General features: G+C 37.0%; 1 protein-coding gene across 2 annotated transcripts in view; it reads left to right on the top strand.

The window, feature by feature from the left end:
• The first annotated feature begins 2,209 nt into the window (after positions 1–2,209).
• The window catches only part of ranbp9 (RAN binding protein 9), a 34,613-nt gene continuing 13,867 nt past the window's right edge, over positions 2,210–22,955 (top strand). Inside the window, exons 1-5 of one of the 2 annotated variants that reach the window (XM_084731590.1) lie at positions 2,210–2,975; positions 9,321–9,432; positions 12,876–12,928; positions 17,748–17,915; positions 21,055–21,077. In XM_084731590.1, the coding sequence (XP_084587716.1) occupies positions 2,759–2,975; positions 9,321–9,432; positions 12,876–12,928; positions 17,748–17,915; positions 21,055–21,077 (573 nt within the window). In that variant the 5' untranslated portion in view covers positions 2,210–2,758. The remainder of the gene's footprint in view (positions 2,976–9,320; positions 9,433–12,875; positions 12,929–17,747; positions 17,916–21,054; positions 21,078–22,955) is intronic. The other variant, XM_084731589.1, reaches the window with a different exon arrangement.

Raw genomic sequence — 22,955 nt, 5'->3', positions numbered from 1 at the left:
CCAAAAAATACTTTTGAAAAACTCAACAGCAATGTCTCTTTCTGTCTACTTTTCCTATTTTCTGTCTACTTTCCACATAAATTGTTGAAGTTAGGGATGTAACAATATCTCACTTTAAAAAAATGTCTCAATACAGTTCTGATTGTGATCTATATTGTTATCTATATTTCATAGTTAAACTTAAAATCGGGCTTGGGGAGTAACTGATTACAGGTAACAAGATTACATGACCAGGATCCAAGAAAAGGTCGCTGTATTCCATTACCGTTACAAAAAAAGATGTAATCTGATAACAGCTACTTTTAGCACAAATGAGAATTAGTAAGATGACAATTTTAACATTTATTTTAAAATAAAAACAATATACAACACTTTGGGAGTCACAACATCACTCTGATCTCAAGTGAAACCAGCTAATCTGACAGTTGTCAGTTCATTATCATAGCCTAAAAAAAAAAAAAAAATGCTTCACTGGGTGGTCTTAAAATAAGAGAAGAGGAACAACATCACCATACAGTTGCAGTTCTGCATTCAGTTGTGAAAATACTGTCATCATCCAAGAACTCAACATTTAATTTAAATGTTCAGTGTTATAGGTTTGACTGATTGCTAATGTTAGTGCTAATGTTAGCTATGCAGAAATCCAGTTATCTAGCTGATCTATAAACACCTACTACTACTGAAACAACATTTTGGGACTATAGGCTAAAGAATTTGAACATACTTGGTATTGAAGTAATTCAAAAGTAATGAAAAAAAATCAGGTTGCATTACTTTAATATTCTGATACTTGGATTAGGTTATTGACTACATTTTTAAACAGGTAATTAGCAACTATCCGAATACATTTTTAAAGTAACCCTCCCAAGCCCACATACAAGGTCTAGAACTAAGGGTCTCTCATTGAAACAGTAACAAAAGACATTGTTTGATGATGTCATAAAGTGCCGTTGTTTTTGTTTTCGGCCCTTTTAAAGAGCCACCATAGCTGACAGGACTCAGACAGAAATCATATTAATGGATAGATAATATTGAAGTTTTAATGACATTATGTTTAGTCATATTCACCAATTTCTTTCCTCACTCTTTGGTGTATCTGACATATCACATATTTTCCCAGTATTTATAGCAACTAGCAGCTAGCTAGCAACAGCTAGCAGGAAACGCACAGTTACCTTGAATAAATTATGGATTTCTCTGTGTTTGAACAGTGTTGTAAACAGTTGGGATAATGTAAGTAGGCACCCCAACAAAATCTATAACATATGTCTAGAGTTTTTAGACATTTTTATGTGGAAATGTTACATATTGTTGCTTTAATTACTACATTGTTTTTGTTTTATTTTAGTTCAAAAATGCATTGCAACAGACAATTAATTAATGCCAATTTTTTGCATATACTTGGCTGGCTACTTTCAATTTACACAAGTTAAAAGAACCTTGAATAACATAAAAAAAAAAATGTATGAAGTGTATTTTTGACAAAAGTACAGATGACTGTTACAGAGCCTCAGGTGTTTTTGCAGAACATTATGATGTCACTGTGGAGCTGACCTTTGACCTATGGTCAAGATCATCACCTTATCATTTTATTATCTATTTAACTCTTAAAAAAAACTCTAATCAGCTAATCCTTGAGTCCACGTGGACATTTGTGCCAAATTTTAAGAAATTCTGCCCAGGTTTTCTTGGGATATCACAAGAATGGAACTGACATGAGGTCAGAGTGACCTTGACCTTCAACCTCCAAAATCTAATCAGGTCATTCTCCAGTCTAAATGGATGTTTATGCCAAGTTTGAAGGAATTCCATCCATGTGTTCTTCAGATATGTCATTCACAAGAAGTCAGCAAACTCAAAAATATAAGACCTATAGCCAAGGCTGTAGCCAGCATAGAGGCCTAAAAGCAAATTTCATGGGAACAAAAAATGCTGTAAACAACAGATTTATTATTCAATAAATATCACTTTTTAAATTTGTCATTTTTTCTTGTTTTTTCATATCGCATTTAATAAACTATCACAAGACTTTTCATTGTGGTGTTTTCATACCTTAGTATTGTTACATCTCTAGTAGAAATAATTCCTTATCTATTTATTTTTGCATTTTTTACTTTTAACATTATGTGATGAATACAGAATACTGATGATGATGATGAGGATGACTCACTGACAGTGTCTACATTGTAAACCTACAGATGAGTTAGTTCTTACCCTGTTTAAACACAACACCGTCTGTCTGCTGTACATTCACTGTCCATTCTGTGTATTTATTTCACATTCCCATAGGAAGTGAGTGGGGCTGCTCTCAGCCAATCAGATTGGCGGATAACGCTCCGACAACAAACAAAAGATCGAGGCTAGCTGAGCTCATTATACTTTGTCGATCCGTCTAGCCTAACGTTAGTAGTTACTTTGCTCCCAACAACGACCTTCTCCTCTGTCTTTTAACCACTTTCTTCTGATCCTGCGCGGTCGACAGTCTTCTTATAGTGTCTCTATTTGTGGCTTTGTGTCAGCTAATGTCAACCTGAGCCATTTCAGCGATCGCTTTGCCGTTGCTGGCCAAGCTAAACGCGTTAGCCAGGTTAGCTTCTCGGCTAACCAGCTCTGGCTGCCCCTCAACGACCAGCGGAGCCAGTTAGCTTAGCCTGCTAGCTAGCTTTGCTAAACCTCCCTTTAAAACTTGACACTGACGGACACAAGTGGCTCTGGCTTGTTGCTGACAAGCCAATTAACTAAAGCTCGTGTCGTAGCCATGTCTGGACAGTCGTCGGGCTGTGGGTTTCTCATGTCGGTCGTTGTCCACGGAGACTCGGCTCTGAACGAGCAGGAAAAGGAGCTCAACCAGCGGCTTCGACGGCTCTATCCAGCCGTTAATGAAAACGAGACTCCGCTTCCCCGCTCCTGGAGCCCGAAGGACAAGTTCAGCTACATCGGGCTGTCTCAGAACAACCTCCGTGTACACTATAAAGGTATGACACAGACACACACTGGAGTTTAGCACTTTGTTGCCAAATGCTAACGCCAAGTTGGCTAACGTTAGCCTAGCTTGACGGTTAGCGGATCAAAGCCAGCTGCCGTTGTGGCTAAAAACAAAGTAGGCTAGGCTAGTAGCTTCATCAACAACAAGGCAGAGGACATCTTGCAACCCGACCAGCTGGCGAGGTGTATCCACAGCCAAAATTGACCTACTAGCTCGTTAGCTTCCCTGCTACCCTGTTAACCAGATTCATGAAGTCTCACCATGAAGACAATCTGTCAAGCTGTTTTGAAATATCATGTAGAATAACCCCTAGACAAAGTACCTCTGTCACGTTTAGGCAAAATGGACAAGTGCTAGACATTAGCATTATTAGGTAATTAAATGACAGGAAATACACAGTGTCGAATATCATGATTAGCCTAATCTGCTCAGAGGAATTGACAGGCTTCCAGTGACTGATGACAGGAAAGGTATTGGTGGTTCTTTACTGCTGAGGGTTTAATATCAAGTGTCTTGTCTGACATTCAGGTTGACTAGTTGCTTAGCAAAGCTATCAAGTGTTTTTTTTTGGTGCAGGCCTACAAGAAAAGGCTAGAGTAAAAAAAAGGTGTAACTGTGCTTCCTGGGTGTGTTCTACTATTCTGGGTCTGACCGGCCCTCTACACACACTCTTCCTTGTCACAGCTAGAATGTTCTGTGTCTGTTCAACAAATTCACCTGAATCTCTTCTAACAGGTAGGCAGATGTTGTGGGACTTAAAGGGGTAGTTCACCCAACAGTGAAAATTCATTGTTTGTCCACTCACCCTCATGCTGATTGAAGGTCAGGTTTAGTTTTGTAGTCTATAAAACACTGCTGGAGTTTCACAGGAAAACAGCACTGCAGAATCTCCCAGACAGTTTAACTGAATTGTGACCTGTTTTCAAATGGAATGAAACAACCGAAGTCAAACAAACAAACAAACACAAAATTCCTCCATACTGCTCATCTGGTGTAATCCAAGTATCTTAAATCCCTGACATGCCAAGTTGACTTTGAAAGTTGTCTTTTACACCATGTTTTTAGCCTAAATCTGCACTGTAGATCCTTAACTTGGAGCCATGTTCATGTGTGTGTGTGTGAACATTGTCTGAACTGGGTGTGTGTGTGGTGTGAGGGTGTGCATACGTGAATGTTGGGGTTTTAGGAGATTTGGAATGCAGATGAGTAGTATGGAGGATTTTCATTTTAGATGAACCATCCCTTTAAGCATTCAAACACTGCAAACTTCTACATGAAACACTTACATGGAGCGAAAGCAGATAACCACTTAAAATAGTCACATATTTTGCATAGTTTATTTTCACAGCAGTGCTAAAGTGAAAATTTCTGGCCATCTACAATTAACTACTAGGCTACACTATGTCAAATGTCATAGTGTTTTTATACTTATTGGACTTAGGGTTGTAGCAATATACAGATATTGTCAATAACTGTAACTTAAAAAACATGTCATGGATATGTTGTTAATAACACACATATGATAATATTTTGTACACAATCCAGTGCATCTTAAACACACTATCTTGGATAATTTCCTTTTCTTTCCATTTTCACTTTGTCTCCCTCCCTCAGCACCTCCCCACACAAACACACTGATGTGATGCCATGTCAAAATGAACAAAGTGACTGATGGCATTATTGTTATTTTAGGCCTGGGTGATATGACTTATAATATCTCAGTATTTTTAGTCTGTTCCATAATAGGCAGTACATATCTCAATATACATATTTTCATTTAGATAATCTACCGTAAACTGTCAAATAGTGCAAACATATGATGGCCTTTTAGAATTAGGCCTGCGCAATATGGACAGAATCAAATATCACAATACTTTTGACCAAATATCTTTATCAAGAATAAAGCAGTGTTGTAGGGATTATTGGTGCTCTCACAAAATCTTGACACATTGAGATTTTTGATAAATAATCATCAGTTATGTGGATATAATGACTAAGTGGATAAAGGCAAATAATAGAACAGCCTGGTAAGTTCAGAAAATGCATCACTTTACTGTAATGCAACCTTGAAGACCAGGAAAAGAGTACACATTTGCCATATCACTATATAATGATATCTAAAATCTAAGACAATATCTAGTCTCATATCACAACATCAATGTAATGTTGATATATTGCCCAATACTAATGAATATATTTTAAAAAAAAATCTTTGGATATCATGATAACATTGTCAGTGTGAATTCTTTTGGCTGTAATAACTGTGTAGAGAAAATCTGATATTGTAATAGTTGTAACTGGATAGAATCACATTGTCATAAATAAACTGAAAATGTAGAAAATTACATTTTGTTAAAGATAATATTGGCTCTATCTGTCTGTCTGTTTATTTGGGTTGCAACTAATGATTATTTTCATAATTGATGAATCTGGAGCTTATTTTAACTTTTAACTATTTATAAAATGTCAAGTCAAAAAAAGGAAAAATGCAAAGAGGCCAGAGTGACATCTTCAAATTGCTTCTTGTGTCCAACCAACAGTCCAAAACCCAAAGAGTCTTAACTATCATAAATGAGAAAGAAAAACAGCAAATCTTTACAGTTAAAAGTGTAGAACCAGGAAATGTATGATATTTTTGCTTGAAAAATAGTGGGGAACTAATTTTCTTTGGATTGACTGAGCAATTGTTGCAGGTCTACAAACTATAAATATCCATTATTAAATGCCTTGTTTTCAACCCACTTAACAGGATTATCCATTATTTGTTTTTACAAAAAGTAAATGTGTCTTAAGTTTAAATGCCGAAGTCTCTCTAAATGTTGATAAGGACTTGAGCTGAAATGATATCCAAAAAAATCTGCTTCTCTTTTAATAATCTATTAATAGCTGGTTCCATCTTAAAATGCAAATATTTGTTTTCCTAGTTTTCTATTATAGCAACAACAACAACAAGAAGTATTAGTTTTCTGGCATTTATGGACCAAACAATTAATCGATAATTGAGGAAATTATCAGCAGATTAATAGCCTAAATTGAAAATAAACGTAATTGAGTCCCAGGGACTACGTCTGTGCCAGACTGGCGCTCTGCACACACTTTTCTGTGTTAAAACTAGTATGTTCTATTTCTGTTCAACACATTCACTGGAATCTCTTAAAGCAATTATGCAGATGTTGTAACTGTAGGATTCAAACACTGCAGACTCTTCCAGGAAACTTCTTCATTGAGCTAACATAGATAACCACTTAAAAATAGTCATGCTTTTTGAGCACCGTATTTCCACAGCAGGTTAAACTGAACATTTTCAGGACATCTGTGATTAGCTAGGCTTTGTTATGTCAAATATCCTAGTGTTTTGGCACTCATTGGATGGATTCTGAATCATATTGGCTGGTCATAAATAAACTGAAAATGGAGACAATTACATTTTGTCAGTGATAGTTTTGGCCTCATCTGTCAGCATCAATTATTAACAATCATGTAATGACTTGTTATCCCCGTCTTAACTGGATCTTTCATTATTTACTTTTTTAGAGAAACTAAATGTAATGGTAAAAGAACATTTGAAGAGTCAGAACTGTTCTTTGGTTTTGTTATAATAATGATGTCCGTTAGATTTGGTTCAGTCAGAGCAGTGAAATATTAAATCATCGATCTTTTTGCACTACATCTTAGCCTTTCTAAGCCACAGGTCTGAATAAACTACTTATTTTTAAAATACAAACTTATTTTTAAAATACAAAAATATTAAATTATTGGTTATCTTATTCATGTCATCCATGAGAAGCAGTTAATTATTGGTTATCATTATTGGCTAGAAAAAAATATTGTGCATCCCTAGTTCTGATTTCAGTGTCTGCAACAATTTAAAAAATCAGTCATTAGGACTACATCTTAAATTATTGGTTGATTCATCTGTAAGTAATTAAAATATTAATCCAGTAACTGTTTACATCAGTTAGAAAAAATGGTTCCAGCTACTGAAATGGAAATATTCACTGGATTTCCTTGTATTCAACATAATTTAATTGAGAAAATTATTATCAAATTAATAAATAAAGAAATATAAACAAACAAAATTAGATCCCCCAAAACTACATCGGTTGTGCCTTTTGAGACATTTGTTTAGAAAATAACATGTCAGTTTGCAGTGATGTCACTTATCTGCAAGGTGAACATGGTGATATAATATTGCATTTCTATAGAACACACCTGAAAAGCAAGTGATCTGAAATTTCAGAATAACTAAAGGAGATCACTAAAGTTAGTAGAAAATTGTATGGCACAAAGCATGAATAAGCATTATAATGGAAATTTCCGATTACACAACATATGCCAATAGCATTTGTCCCAGGTTACAAAAACACAATGTCTAAACAAAGCAATGATGGCAGTAAAGATCTGAATTTTCAATATAGTGTGAGATCTTCAGCAATTTAAATTAGTGGTTAATCATTCAAGTTTTTTATCAAGCAAAAATACCAAATATTTGCTGATTCCAGCTTCTCAAAGTTGAGGATTTGCTGCATTCTTGGTTCTTTGTAAGTTGAATGCCTTAAGATTTTAGACTAATTCATTTTCACGCATTACCTTGGACTCTAGGTTTGCATTTGTCACTTTTTTCTGACATTTTTTTTAGATCAAATGGTTTAGCTAGAAAATAATCAATGGATTAATTGGCACTGAAATAATACCTCACCTGAATGGTGCGTTCATCTGTCGACCATTTTGTCACAAGAACAAATATAAAATGGAGAAGAAAAGCTTTATTTTAGTCTGTCTACATCAGTTAGTTTTCCAGATTTGAAGGGGTCTTAGTTACAGCTGCAGTGATTAATCGAATAATTGATTATTAATCGACTATTAGATTAATTGCCAACAATTTTGATAATTGATTAATTCCTTTGGGTCATTTTTTAAGAAAAAAGATATCTAAATTCTCTGTTTTTAGCTTTTCAAATGTGAATATTTTTGGGTCTCTGTAGTCCTCAGTGACAGTAAACTGAATATCTTTGGGTTGTGGGCAAAACAAGACATTTTAGGATTTTTTTATAGACATTTTATATACCAACCAACAAATTGATTAATCAAGGAAATAATTGACAGATTAACCAATAATGAAAATAATCCTTGGTCGCAGCCCTAGTCCTGGGTATTCCCAAGCCATATCATCCAGATCACTAAGTAAACGTGCTTCTTGGAACAGACCCCTGGTGAGATGGTCAAATCCTAACAACACTGATTGTTACCCAGCTCTCATTTAAAAATCATGGTGTGTACAGTAGAAAATGTATGCAAACTAGCAAATCAGTAAAATGTGCAGCTGCTTGTTGCTGAGTTGCTCCCCAGGATTGTTTCTTAAACCATTTTCTTCAACTTCTAAGTAACCAAAGTTTTTTTTCTCTACAGAAAAAAATAGACTGATGTAGCTCACATTTTGTAAGATAGTACTGTAGCTGCTTGAGCTAATGTTAGCTGTACAGACAAACAGGATGAGCTGCTTCACAGCTCAGAACCCAGCAGGTCCAGATTCAGAGATTTTAAGGTGATAATCTTATCAGCACATCTTGTGGTCAAAGATATTCAGTAAAAAGGTCTTTTTTTTCAAACAAGCTCCACCTCAACACCCTGTTTCACGTGGTATGAGTCAAAACTAGAAATGTCGGTGGTTAACTGTTTAGTTTACTGCCAGTGAGGATGAAAGAAACCATATACATTAACATTTAGGTTAGATATTACAGACATTAAAACTAACCATTAAAATCTCACTGCCAGTTCTTACTGAAGAATAGACAAGCTGTGTTGACTGTGTCTCCCCAGACATTTTCACATCCAGACTTGTTTAGCCGCCGCCTTTTGTTTTTTCTCACCTCGAAGCATAAACATTACTACAGCCAGTTGCACTATGTGACATCACGATCCCCATGAAATCATGTAAGATCATTTGAGATTGTGCTCTGAAATGAAACCTAGTTGAAAACATACGCAACCTTAAAAAGACTTGCATTGAAAAGTGCTTGAGAGATGTGCCATCTGCTTCTTAAACACATTGTTTGATCTTGGCCTACAGCGACTGTGAAAATATTGGGTTGCATCCTCTTCACAGTCACTCATACCAAAAATCTATACAGTCTTGCACTTTGCTTTGAATTAAAGTGGATCAAAGTGGCTGATGAAAGACAACATCAGAATTTGTGGTCATTAGCATACGTTTCTGCAGAAAAAAATCTCAGTAGTTTTCTATAAATTTTAAAATTATAGATTGATCCATTTTTGTCATTTGTAATGATCAATCCCTGTTGATCTTGTATCTGTGTTTTACCTTCACCTTCAGGTCATGGAAAAACCCCGAAAGATGCAGCATCTGTACGGGCCACCCACCCCATCCCTGCAGCCTGCGGAGTCTACTACTTCGAGGTGAAGATCATCAGCAAAGGCCGAGATGGGTAAGGACACAGAACAAAGCAAAACATCCCAAAAAGACCATAATGCTTGATTTACAACAACTTTGGTAAAGTTTTGGTTGGACCGAAGTAACAATTACCATTCTAATATGCTAAATGTTTATCCAAACTTTTGGTATATACTACATGTTTGCATACTAATTGTAATCTAAGTTTACAATACACATGTCATCAAGCTAACTGTATGAATATTGGCATGCTTAACCAGCTAATGTGACAATTCTGACCCGTTAAGATGTTACCCTGCTAGATTTCAGCTATTATGGCTTCAAACTCAAGGCATGTTAAAGTTTTCATGAAATGACAAGCAGTGCTTATTGCTTTAGTGTTAGGGAGGGACTTGTTGTGGACATTGTCTGACGTTCAGAGTAGCTGGTAGCACTGTTTGTTACGCCCATTCTGTGATTCAGCTAAAGCAGTCCATGGATGTAATGCCAGAAGGGAGAGTGGTCCTATTATTAATAATAATTTTATTTATAATTTTATTAGGATAGTGTAAAGCACTATACTACACGTGTGAACCAAAACAGTCTGAGACCAGCAGAAGCCTGTTTGATAACAGGAAATAGGCCAAGATGGTTTTCATTTTGGGCTTGGCTCCTAAAATATGATGCAGTTTCACCAAAAATCAGTGAATAAAGTTACAAAGTTGAGCTTTTGTACATTGAGGCCTAACCCCCAGGATTGCTGCAGTGGATGGATGGTGGACAGATGTATTCCTCTTCCACGCTCCACTGCGTTTTAAGTGAGAAAGCATTTCTCAAATTTGGTGTATTCTCCCGAGTACAGGATGAGTCATCGACAGTTTTTTTATTGTTCTCCAGAAAAAGACAAACCCTAAAATACCTGATACTATATACAAAATGACTTATTTGTCATTGTTTGGCCTGATGCTAGCATGTACGTGACATACAGCACAATACATATGTGGTTAAAAACACTTTAATATCAGTTTTGACTTTATGAGAACTTGAACATACCAATGTTAGGATAATAACATGCTAATGCTAGCACACAGCTGATAGAACAGTTGAGCTTTACACTAATGAGCATAGAGCCAAATATATAGCCACACTAACAGCCCTGTGAGGTTGTCAAGTTTTTGACATGCAAGAAAACAAAATGGGATGAATGAAAAATAGAGTGAGAACTTTTCTACAGTTTTCTTCTGGTGTATGATAGATTTGAGCCTCATGGGGCTACGAGGGAGGTTATTAAAAGTTACTGAATTGAAATATTGTTAATCCTATGAATGGCCTAGAAATTTAACTACCATAACTAATAAGCTGCTTGTATGTGGGATGATATACCATTTTTCAGAAGGTGGAGAGTTGCTCAAAGCTTAATTTGTTAACAATGAAAAGCCCAAACAATCAACTTGTCTAATCTGGATTTGCAAACACTGTAATCCTGCAGCATTGTGACCCTCACTGTGGCTGTTTGTTGTTTAAGACATAAATTTACATAAGCATTTCAGTCAAATCATCTTACTGTACAACACTGCTGTACTGTATATCATAGTGTAATAGTTCGTATGAAATTGGTCCTGTTAATTGGGGTGAATTGGGCGAACTAAAGCATTGTAGTTTTTCTCCTTTAGGAAGCCCTGATTAACTTGTTTTTATTTGATTAGAAATCATCTAAAGAAAAGGTGCTAGCCAAAATGAGATTACTGGCCTATTGTCCTTCTTCATAGCTGAGATTCTTTTGTGCATGCTGCTATATTGTGATGTTATCAATATCTAATCTAAATGCAAGCAACGTCTTGAGCATATTTAGTTACTCAGGACACTCCTATATAAATGCTTATTTACATAATGCTCTGTTAACTCTGTAGGACCCCAAACTGTAAATCATTATCAATCGTTTTGTTATGCATTACGATGGAGTCATTAGTCTCCAGTTTATTCAATACATGCGCTGTATAGCAAATGAGGCTTTTAGAAATTTGTATCAGGAGACTGCACAACACAGTAAAATCTAATGAAGTGAAAGCCTGATTAAAATCTTCACAGGGCTAGAGGGCAATTTGTAATCCCAAATTGAGACTTCAGTCATCTAAAGGGCCTCATTTTACAGTCTAACAGCCACAAGTCACATGACTTCACTGGTTGTTTTCAACCAATTGACCCTCCTTGACCCAAGATGTCAGACTACTTTGATCCCTCCCCAAAATTCCCCACAATTAATTGGATTCTGTCATGGTGTAGTTTTTGTGCTGATTAGAGAACAGAAGTCAAATACTATCTTCAATTCAAAAGTTTAATCAAATAAAAAAAAAATAGCCACACTGGTATCTTGGCTCTGGTAAAGGCAATGTCATTTGGTCTGTCATCCCAACATTTTGACCAGAGAGAAATACAGCTACTGGATGGATCATATTTAAATTTATGTACACAGTTCATGGTCCCAAAAGATGAATCCTAATCAATGTGGTGATCACCGAACAATTCATTTAGCACCTCCAACAGGTCAAAATTTCCAACTAATAGTTTGATCTTGTTAGAATCTCTATCTAAGATACTTTACTGAATTCCTGTCAGCCTCAGCTGTACTTGGAGGTTAAAGCTTTGTTTTTGCTTGTGATAGGCTGCAACTAATGATAATTTTCATGATTAATTGATAAATTGTTTAGTCTATACAGTGTCAAAATTGTTTCATCACAATTTTTGAAGCCCAAATTCATTTCTTATCATAAATACAGAAAAAAACAAAAAGTATAATCCAATACAATCTATAAGGTAAGGCAAGGCAATTTTGCGTCACAAATAGCACCATTCATACACAGGGCAATTCAAGTTGCTTTAGACTAGCTAAAGACTAGCTATCACATAAATGCTTAACTAAACAGCAGTGCTGTCATCATGTTAGCTGTGGAGTTATTTTAAAAGAAGTAAAACTGTTGAGTGCTGATGCACTAACTTCCACACGCTAAATATTTTTGATAAATCACTTAAACATGCCAATCGTTAGTGCTCAGGTTGTCAAAAGTATAAATACTTCCATACTTTTTCAATACCACGTGTTTGAAATAATACAATATTCAATAATTATAGTACTGAAGGTACAAAACCTATAAAAAAAATTATCTTGGTGCTCATCCAAGACCTCACATCAGTTTTGATTGTCCTGCCCGAAATTCGGCTTGCAGAATAACAAAACCAGTGACTTTGTCTGTTAAAAAAAAAAAAAAATCTTATTTTGCATGCCAAGGACTTTTCTTCTTTTTTCTGTGGTATTGAAAGCTGTATTGGTTATCGTTTTTTAAGCTTAAAATTCTGGTATCGTGACAACTGTGACTGAGATGTTTGTCAGAAAGGCATGATTTGTGACTCCTCACTTGCTCTTCAGTCTCTCTCTTTTCTTCTCTTTTTTTTTTTTTTTTGTTTTACATATGCGAATAAACTCAACTGTGTGTTCCACAGGTACATGGGCATTGGCCTCTCAGCTCAGGGTGTAAACATGAACAGACTCCCTGGTAAGATGACACTCTGTATGTGTTTGTTTCGTCTCAGTGTTCACTGCCTTTGGGTGTGGTATGAAGAGTTTGTCTGTTTGTGTGTGTCTACTGTATAGTACACCGGAGATCTTTTTAACTGTATTTGTGTGGGTGGAATTTTGTCTGTGAACTTATTGTCTGGTAGAGATTAGCATTGGATGCACAGGGTGTAGGTGTGACTGTATGAGAGAATATTCATTCCAGTGAAATTTCTGTCAATTATATGAGTGCACATGCATGTTTGCATGTTTTCTTATGAGGCTTATTTATAGGATTTCTACATTGATTCCATTTATGAAGGTGTACCCTCTCCTACCAAATGTATTAGGTACAATATTAAAACAAAAATCCCTTTCAGGGATTCAAAAAATGTGTGTATAGTAAATTTCCGATGGAGGCAAATGACTGATCAACAGCCTGTTTAAAAGTGACTTTCCTGGTATATTTACCTGAGGGGAAACTCTTTTGGGAACGGAGGGGGGGAGGGGGGCTACAATAAGTAAAACTGATATGGCAGACCAACTGTCTTGTATACTGAAGTACATTGTAGGGATATTTTTGAGCTTTATAGGCAGCTCACATTTTCCTCCTGAGACAGAATATTGAAGGTGGAGATTTAATGCAACCCTGCACAATATCAGTGGAGTGTCTGAGTGTGTTTTGAGCTGTTCCCTCAGCAGTCTCAGCATATCAAAACACAAACACTTCAGTGACATCTGGATGTTGGCAGCCTGTTATTGATATTTTGTTAGAAACTGTTCTAATATCTGATTGCATGGATTATTGAAGGCACCACATTAATGGGTTATGATAAAGCTGTGTGCTAGCATTAGTGTGTCTCTCATCAAAATTGATATGTTTGTGGCTTTCGATTGACATATGTCAAATGATGTGATATGATGATGTGGGCCAATATTCTCTGCTCATTCGGGACATAACAATACCAAAAATTTGCAGAACGATAATGTTTGATTGAAAAATTATATTTATCGCAATATCAAAAAACAAAGAAAAATGACAACCTGAAAAAATCTCCTTACTAAATACTTCTAATGTGTAAACATTTTAGAATTTTTGCTCTTGACCTAAAGTGCTTCTGCTTTCCTTCATAAATGAAATGAAAATTGGCATGCATAGTCTGGCAATTAATTATTTTATTATGAATGTACAGTTGCAAAACAAAAACAATGCCGCAACCAGTAGCAGTCCTTGTACAAAATAAGGTAAAAAATAATAAAATAAAATAATTAACCTTGTAATATTGCAGTAGCTATTGTCACAGTCCAGTATGGTATTGAGACATTTTCTTCATTGCACTATAAGACACATTGTTACATCCCCGCTGCTTATGTTGACTCAGCACAGGTATATCAATATCAGTCTAAATGTTGTTTGATAAGTAACAAGAATTTAAAGTACAAAAAGAGCAATGACTTTATAAACCGTGTGATCAAAACATTACCCTTCTGTCCTCTTGAGAGTGATTTTTCATTTTCAGTTTTTTTCAGTATTTTTCAGTTGTCACATGTTTTGTAAGTACATATCCTTTCACGATTCTTGCATAACCAAAAATGTGTATTGAAGGTAATGTTTGCATTCTGGGAATTGTATTTATTTGTTAGACTCTTCATTTTTGTAGTTCTCTGGTGGTGAAACAAGTTACCTAAGTAGTTCGATCTGCAGAGTCCTACAAGGGGAAACAGCAAGCCTGGCTCTAATATATTTGCCAGTATTTTTTAACTCTGCAATATTAATGTAATTATTCACCTCAAAGATCTAGTATCTGTTAGGCTGTAGTTATTTTAATGATGACACAGATTTGATTATTTTCATTCAATGAATATGGTCAAAGCATAAAATATCAAGAAAATCCTCTGTCACATTAGTTAAATGTTAAACAGACTGGTAGAGTTTAAACTGGTATTAGCCACTTGCCACCTTGCTGCTTTTTCTCTTTGCCATGACATGGTACCATTAACACAGCGTTGGTACGTGTGGCACTAAACACTCCAGAGGTTATCAGGCCAAACAGGAGCCTCGACACCCCTTCACACATCTGAGAACTGGACCCACCCAGAAGCTCCAGTCTCTTCGTGCAAAGATAACAGGAGGCCCAGGCAAACTGTGGACTTCCAGCTGATGGATAGATGCTAATGAAATTCACTAATTGCGAGGAACTGATGCCAAACTGCTTCAGAGTTGAGTGCTCTCCTCCACTGATGAATGTGTCGATGGCAGGACTACCTCTGCAGCTCAGCAGTAACTCACAGGATCCTGCCACTTGGTTTCTAACGTTAAAACAGCCCTGAGGCCTTCCACGCTGCAGAGGCTGTTTCTTCCTTCCCTCTCCCCAAGAAATAAAGCTTGAATAAATACTCCCAGCGCAAACACATGAAATTACTTTTACATACCTAGTGTTCTCGAGGTTGTAAGTACTAAAGTAGGTCAACAGTGAAAAAATATTTTGTTGTTCCATTTTATGCTCACAAGTAATATTTACACAGGTTAAAGGGAAAGTTCACCAAAAAATGAAATTTCAGTCATTATCTACTCAACCTCATGCCAGCTGGAGATTGGGTTTAGTTTTTTAGTCCACAAAACACTGGAGTTTCAGAGGAAAACAGTGTTGCATAATCTCCCAAACAGTGGAAGGGAATGGTGACCAGTTTTCAAACAGAATAAAACCATGTCTCTATACTGCTTGTCTGGTGTAAGCCAAGTCTGCTAAAGCCCCAACATACCAAGTTGACCCAAAAAATGTTATTTACACCATGTTTTTAGCCTGAATCTTCACTGTAGATCCTTAGCTTGGAGCCATGTTAATATGCACATGCACACTGTCTGAACTGGGTGTGATGGTGTGCAAACAGCACATTGCGGCTTAAGAGACTTGGATCATGTCAGACAAGCAGTATGGAGGCATTTTATTTTGTTATGTTTTTTGGGAGATTCCGCACCACTGTTTTCCGATGAAACTCCTGCAGTCTAATGCAAACTAACCAAACAAACCTGATCTTCAGTCAGCATGAGGGTGAGTAGATAATGACTGAATTTTAATTTTTGGGGTGAACTATCCCTTTAAGAACACAAACAAACATGGCCTGTAGACTACAGGTATTTGAATCAACGGCCAAAGATGGAAATTAAGGTCAAAATGCTAAAAGTCTCCCAAGTTCAGGCAGCATCTCCAGCTCTCTGGAAAAAACTGAATGAGTTGTGTCCTGCATTTACAGTGAAACAACAAGCTGTGCCACTGAGTTTCAATTCCCATCATGCAGTCAATCATGCGTACTGTTGCGCTGAAGGTGTCTTTGAGCAAGGCATTAAACCCCTGCAGGTGTCTGCTTCACAGCCCCCACGAACAGGTCTCTATTACCAAAACACACCAGTATTGAGGCTTTGATATAATGACAGAGTGGTTCTATTTTTGTTCCAGCTATGTTTACTAGTTTTAAAAACCAAAGCCTATTTTTCTCAGCTTTCACATTTTTCTTCAAAATATAGTTGAAACAGGAATTGCAGACTTGGATTACATGTGTTGGAGTGAAATTATAAGGAGTGAAACTGATTGCATTCACAAGAAATTTTAGTTGATGTCTTTTTCTAGTCCAGCCATCGTTTTTGACAGTCTTAGTTTACATTTTGTGAGAACAAAGTCAAACGTTCAGTATTAGTGGAGGAGGTGTTTTCTTTTTTTGTGGTTTTTGAGAATAAAACTGAAATACTAGTTTGATTTTATTCTGGAAATGGCATTTCAACCTAATTCTCAACATTCTGACTTTATTTTCAAAATTAAAAAAAAAATCACCTTTTTGTTCCCTTATACCTGGCCCTAATACACACTACAGTCTTCCCCAGGGGAGTTGTTTTTAATCTTTGGACTGTGTAATTGACCCACATGTGTGAGGAGTATTGGAGTATTTAAAACACTAAATAGAAAATGGTATTCCTGAATAGTGCTGAGTAGGTTTTACTCATCTGTGTCATTATTTCCAATATGTTTCCAATAGAAATATTTTATTGTCTACAATTTGTGTGCAAAAGGCAGTAATGTCTTTGCTTACATGTGCAGAAACTGCACAACGTGTTTGCGGGGGGTAAGTTTTACAGACTGCATTCTCTCTTCACTGCTGCATCCAGTGGTCCATGCTACTGTTTTACTTTTGACTCAGTGTTTTTTCACTGCAATTTAATTGGTGTGTGTGTTTTGTGTTTTGTTTTAAATGTAGTCTAAAGCCACATTTTCACCCAGAGTACCTGTACTCTTAGGCCCAGGAACTACTTTTCAAGGTTCCTTCAACACATTGTTTTGTGCCCCCCCCACCTCGGTCTAAAGACTCACAAAGATTAGCCAGATTAGTCTGCTGTCGTAGGAAAAAGCAACAGCTGTTTTACAAACCATAACTGGATGGTTTTGTCTCACTGCAGCAAATTTTAACACCATATCATGTATTGAAACACAATGAACAAAAAAACAAACTGCTTTGTGGCTGCAGATTTTTTTTTTATATGGTGGATGAAATATAATGGTGTGAGCACTGAACCAATCAGAAATGTTCAGCACTGAAAGCCCCACCCACAAAGTTCTTGTGTTTCCCCTGAGCTGGACTGTTTTTGGGGGTAACATAACATCCATGAAACTTAATTTAGAGCCTGGTCCCTGTGGTGAAAACGCACTGAATCTGACCAAAGGTTCCTGTTCCCTGGGGAAAGTTCTTACACATGAACCATCTGTTGCGTTATTACACCTTTTCACTGCCTGCACAACACTCTTATTCTGACATTTAACATCCCTCAGGTTGGGACAAACACTCATACGGTTACCATGGAGATGACGGCCACTCCTTCTGCTCGTCTGGCACCGGGCAACCCTACGGACCCACATTTACAACAGGCGATGTGATTGGCTGCTGTGTTAACCTCATCAACAACACCTGCTTCTACACAAAGAATGGCCACAGCCTAGGTAAGAGAGTAAAGCCAGTAAATAACAATGCCTATATTATATTGTAGGGGCCTGTGGAAAGGTGGTGTCAGTAAACAGTAATAATGTGTTGGTATTTAGTATTTTGTACTAAAAACTATGAGAGACAGGTGTATCGGAGGGCAGCATACATTAAATAAGTTGATATGGGTAAGGGTGATATGGCACTATTATAGCACTAATTTGTTGGAAGCCCATTAGGACTCAGTCCACAGAACTTGTTTCCATACATCAATCATGCGTAAAGCAGTGATATCAATATTCTGGTTGCTTTTGCTTGCAAACATGTCTCCTCATGTCTCTTCCTCATATCTCGGCTCCTCCCAGTGGGGATGTGAAGGAGATTCAGTGAAGAGATGCAATGACTGAGGAGCTGAAAGTGCCAAATGAGAGCTCCTTGGTTCCTTATTGGCTTTAACCAACGTCAGTGACTTATGAAATTCTGCACAGCTGTCTTATCTGGCAAACTGGCTGGTACAAATGTCCACAGAACCTCTTATTTTAGAACAATTTCAAAACCTCTGTATCTTGGATAGATGTTGTTATCTGCACAATAATTCTCACATATTTGCATAAGAATGTGTGTGTTGATTGTAATGTAAAATTAAAAGCAAACAAAACAAGCTGCTGCTTTGTGTGAGGGCAGCTAAATCCTTGTATGTATTTTAAAGTGTTTTTAAGTAGAATTTATCACACAAGGTGACGATGCATTATCTCAACATGCCAGTGTATTGTGTTATATTATTTGTAGAAGCTGATAGATGCAACTACAAAGTAAGTGCTGTGAGAAAAATCTGTCACTAAAAAAGAATGGTTGAGTCAATAGTGCCACATGTGGAAATGCAGCATTTATAAGTCACGCCACTTGATAAGAGACTTCTATGTAGGAAACTACTGTTTTTCCTTGCTCGAAGCTCTTTCAGAAGCCTCCTCGCTCCTCACTTCTTATTTCCTCAAGGTGCATTTAAGAGATTGGATAATCCTCTATGATGGCAGAGGGGGAATGATTTCCGGGTCACGGGAGGAGAGAGGATGCGAGGAAGCATAAGTTAGCAAAAAGTTTAAAAAAAAAAGTACTCTCTGTCGTAGACCAAGCAGACTCTGAGTCAGACAGCAGCCTGCTACGCAACACAAGAGCCACAGACTCTGAACAGCAACCCTCATTAGTGTTCAGCTAAGGTCTCTTTCTTATCTATCATGAATAACAAACATGAGCAGACGTCTTATCCTGCACCATAGCTTGTTGGACAAGCAATCAAACAAACATTCACCAGAGAAAAGTGCTTTCCTAACATCAGTTTCCAGGCTAGTCAGCTTGTTAGCTGCCCAGCAGCAGCTCATTGAACAGCATCTAAACTTGCCTGCAAGTGTCACTTTGTTTTGTTTAGATGCTGTTGTGGTCTTCACTCCTCAGTGCCCCTAAAAACTTCCAGTCTGCCCATGGCGTGTTGATGCAGTTCAAGTTTAGTTACTTTTTCTTTTGCTCCCTGACGACATTTGGCCTGCAGGCCTGCTGTCAATAAAAACACCAACACTTCACTCCAGCCAGCTGAAATAAAAAGGAATATTTTTCCAAAGACCTAAATAACATGTAGACATTATTTTTGAGTGCAAAAAGGGATAATTACATGTGTTTCTATTTTGACTTTAAATATCTAGGTGCCTCAAAAGATGCCCCACTAATGGCAACAAAGCATAAATTCCAGACAAAAAAAGCTCCCAAGAAACCAGGTTGTCTGGAGAAATTAAGTTGGCAGAGGAAACCAGAGAATTGGTTTACATGAACTGTAGTAACCTGACTGCTGGCTAACCCACATTTACATGGAGCTGGTCAGTCATCACTGACTTCAGCTGAAGTTGCTGTGAGAAAGACCAGTTTTTACTTGTTGTACAGACATAGCAGAAACATCAGAAACCCATGTATATATATTGTAGTTTTAGTCATGACATTACAATTTATCATTTTGAATGTAAGGACACACAGCTTAGAATTGCAATCTTCTCTTTTTCTTCTTTTACCTTGTACCTTCTGCTACAGCGATTATGTTATGTGGGTAATTTTTCTGCCTAAGAAATCAGGATTTTCCAAGTCATTTGGACAAGGTTTTTCAGATCAAGGAAACTATATTTCTCATTTACATGGCTTTTAAAGACTATTATGTGGGATTTAGTGGCATCTAGTGGTTAGCTTGCAGATTGCAACCAACTTGCCTCACACTCCTTTTGTGGGAAGACCTGCCTATGTGTGAAAAATGAAGAAGGCCCTCTCTTGAGCCACAGTTTGGTTTGTCCATTCTGGGCTGCTGTGGAATGAGTAATCGATTAGTTGTTGAATATTAAAGTCCATCTACAGTCATGTTTTAGACAATATAAAATGCTTTGCAAGAACTAATAAATCCTGTCTTGATTTTTTTTTTCAAAATAAGTTCAAATACCTTGTAAAAGTGGCCTACATATAGCTCTACATGTTGCCATCATTTTGTATTCATTGATTCATGAATATGCAGAAAGTCTCCCCCCTCTCCACACTCCTCAGTCCCCACCCCTTCCCCTAAATTACTGCATCTGGAGTCACCTATTTGCTATCTGATCATGGTAACTAGCTACATCAGACTTCTCTTGTGGGCTGGGCATCGCTGCTAATGATATGCATAACACCCCCTCAGTAAGCAGGATTGGTTCCTTAGGCTGGGTATATGACATCATAAACCTGACTGAATCAATTTTTTTGAGACTGCCCTTGTTCACCACAGTTTTAGCGCAAGAAATCCTCAGACAAGAAAAAAAACCTGTTCTCTTATTCCAGCTCAGAGCTTATGTGAATCTTTACTGTCATAGATGATTAAATAAACCAGAAAGAATATCTTTGAGCTGTAGACAAAACAAGACATTTGAGGATGTCATCTGGTGCTTTGCGAAACACTAATTCACATTTTCATCACTTTAAGACATTTAAGGACCAAACGGCTAATTGATTAATCAAGAAAATAATGGACAGATTAATTGACAATGAAAATGTTCAATAGTTACCTAATGGTGGTTCAACATTGCAGCCTCCATTGCAGAAACCCTGCCCCCACTGTAAATAAATGCTGACACTCTCTGTCCTCTTCCTCTGCAGGTATTGCCTTCACAGACCTACCAGTAAGTACCCATGTTTTGTTCACTTCTGTGTTGTAAAGTTATGTTTTTGATGCTCCATTATTAATCAGAACTGATCATGAAATGTTTAATGGAGAATGTCCACTGTAGTCAAAATGTTTACACTGTGTAACATGTACCAGAGGCTGAAAAACTTCTGAGCTTCAGATGTTGATGATCAGGGAGTTGAAAGGTCTATGGATGATGAAAATGGAGCGTGTGAGAGAAACAAGTTTGGACACATTTTCATACCTGAAACTGAGACATCGTAAAACATTATAATAGGTTGAATCACCTTATTTGAGGTGTTATATTCAGCACGCAGTGAGTTAGTTATGCACTCTGCATCTATCTGCTTTTCTAAGACATCATTTGACATGTCCATTTGGTTTCTTTGGATATAACCGCTCAAACAGGTTTTTAATAGAGTTTATCCTTGTTTTCTTCTCACTTCACTTTCTCTTGCTTATTGAAGTCAAAGATTTGTGTGGTTTTTAACTCATAGCTGTCACAGGCCTGACACAGTTTATTCTTTTATATACAATTTCTGGAGTGCTATGGATTTATTTTTCCCACCAGTTGATGTATTTGTTATGTTAACCTAACATGGGACTGGAGTCTTTTTTTTGTAGGTTTACAAAACCAGGGAATCTATTTAAATTGAAATTGCTTAAGGTTTTTTTGCGTATGTGTTCTGCTGTATGTCACATATATGCTATCTGGCCCAACAATCACAAAAAAGTTATTTTGTAGATATTCTCTGCTATTTTAATGGTATTTCAGTTTGACTTTTTCCAGGAAATCATTAAAAATTTAATTTGCATTTGTTGCTGAAGGGTCAGATATTTTTCTGAGGACTTGATGATAGTATAAAACAGATAATGAGAGAGTGAATATTGAACTTCATCAGGTCACTAGGAACATGATTCCTGCTCTTGTTTCTGGTTGTGTAATCACGCAACTGTTAACACTTAATAAGGTGATATAGTCTGTACCATCTTTACTGCTCATTTCTACTGCTCCATAATGGACAAAACATAGTTATTGGAAGGTTAAATACTACTTGAATAAAACTTTATCTGCTGTTTGTTTCTGAACAGGACATCACTTGTTTTGCTTTACACTGTTGTGGCTTTTGTCAGACAAGTCTCACTCTGTTGGCTCCCATGCTTCACTATGTGAGCAACTCCCACACCAAATGGACATTAATTCTAAAAGGGATTCGTGCATGTATTAACCGTATCGCGATGTGAGGGGGACACTTGTTTTTAAAGGTTTTCTTTCCTCCCGTTCTTGCTCAGTAGCAAATGAAATTGGGTCCGGCTGTTTTCGTGGGAGTAGAAAATAAGAGTCTTAGCCACAACAATAATCCATTGAGCAGCAAAACAGACTTGGCTGTGAGCCAGACATTCATGTTCCTCCGGAGTTGTGCAGTGAAGTGCGTCACCTCGGCGCAGCTGACCTTTGTGGCTATTGGACCATGACAAAGGCAACTCTAAGAGACACACGTACCTTTTGTGCTACTGTTCTTATGGGGACTTTAATCGACTACATTTATCCTCTAACCCTGAACCTACTTCTAACTCTAATTTAAACTAGTTCCTTTACCCTGAAATATCATCAGTCTTGTCCTATTTCTTCTCTAGGACTAATCCTAAGTCTGATCTAACTCTGCTACATCATACAATCAACTTCTTTTCATCAGTACATTGTAAAGCAGGTTCAGGTTTTAAACTTTTAGTAATACTTTGAGGACATGTACCAATCTAAGAACAGTCTCTCTCACATGCACAGTCATTGTAGTGAACGCCTCTGATCAAATCAAGGCTGTGATTAGATTGGTAGAATGGTGCAACAGTGCACCCATATGAGCTTCCTCAC

Source organism: Lutjanus erythropterus, chromosome 12 (assembly GCF_056507025.1).
Source record: "Lutjanus erythropterus isolate fLutEry1 chromosome 12, fLutEry1.hap2, whole genome shotgun sequence".
In the NCBI taxonomy this organism is placed as follows: Eukaryota; Metazoa; Chordata; class Actinopteri; order Lutjaniformes; family Lutjanidae; genus Lutjanus; species Lutjanus erythropterus.
Note: the sequence above shows the minus strand (reverse complement) of the source record. Positions and strands in the feature narration are given on the sequence as shown.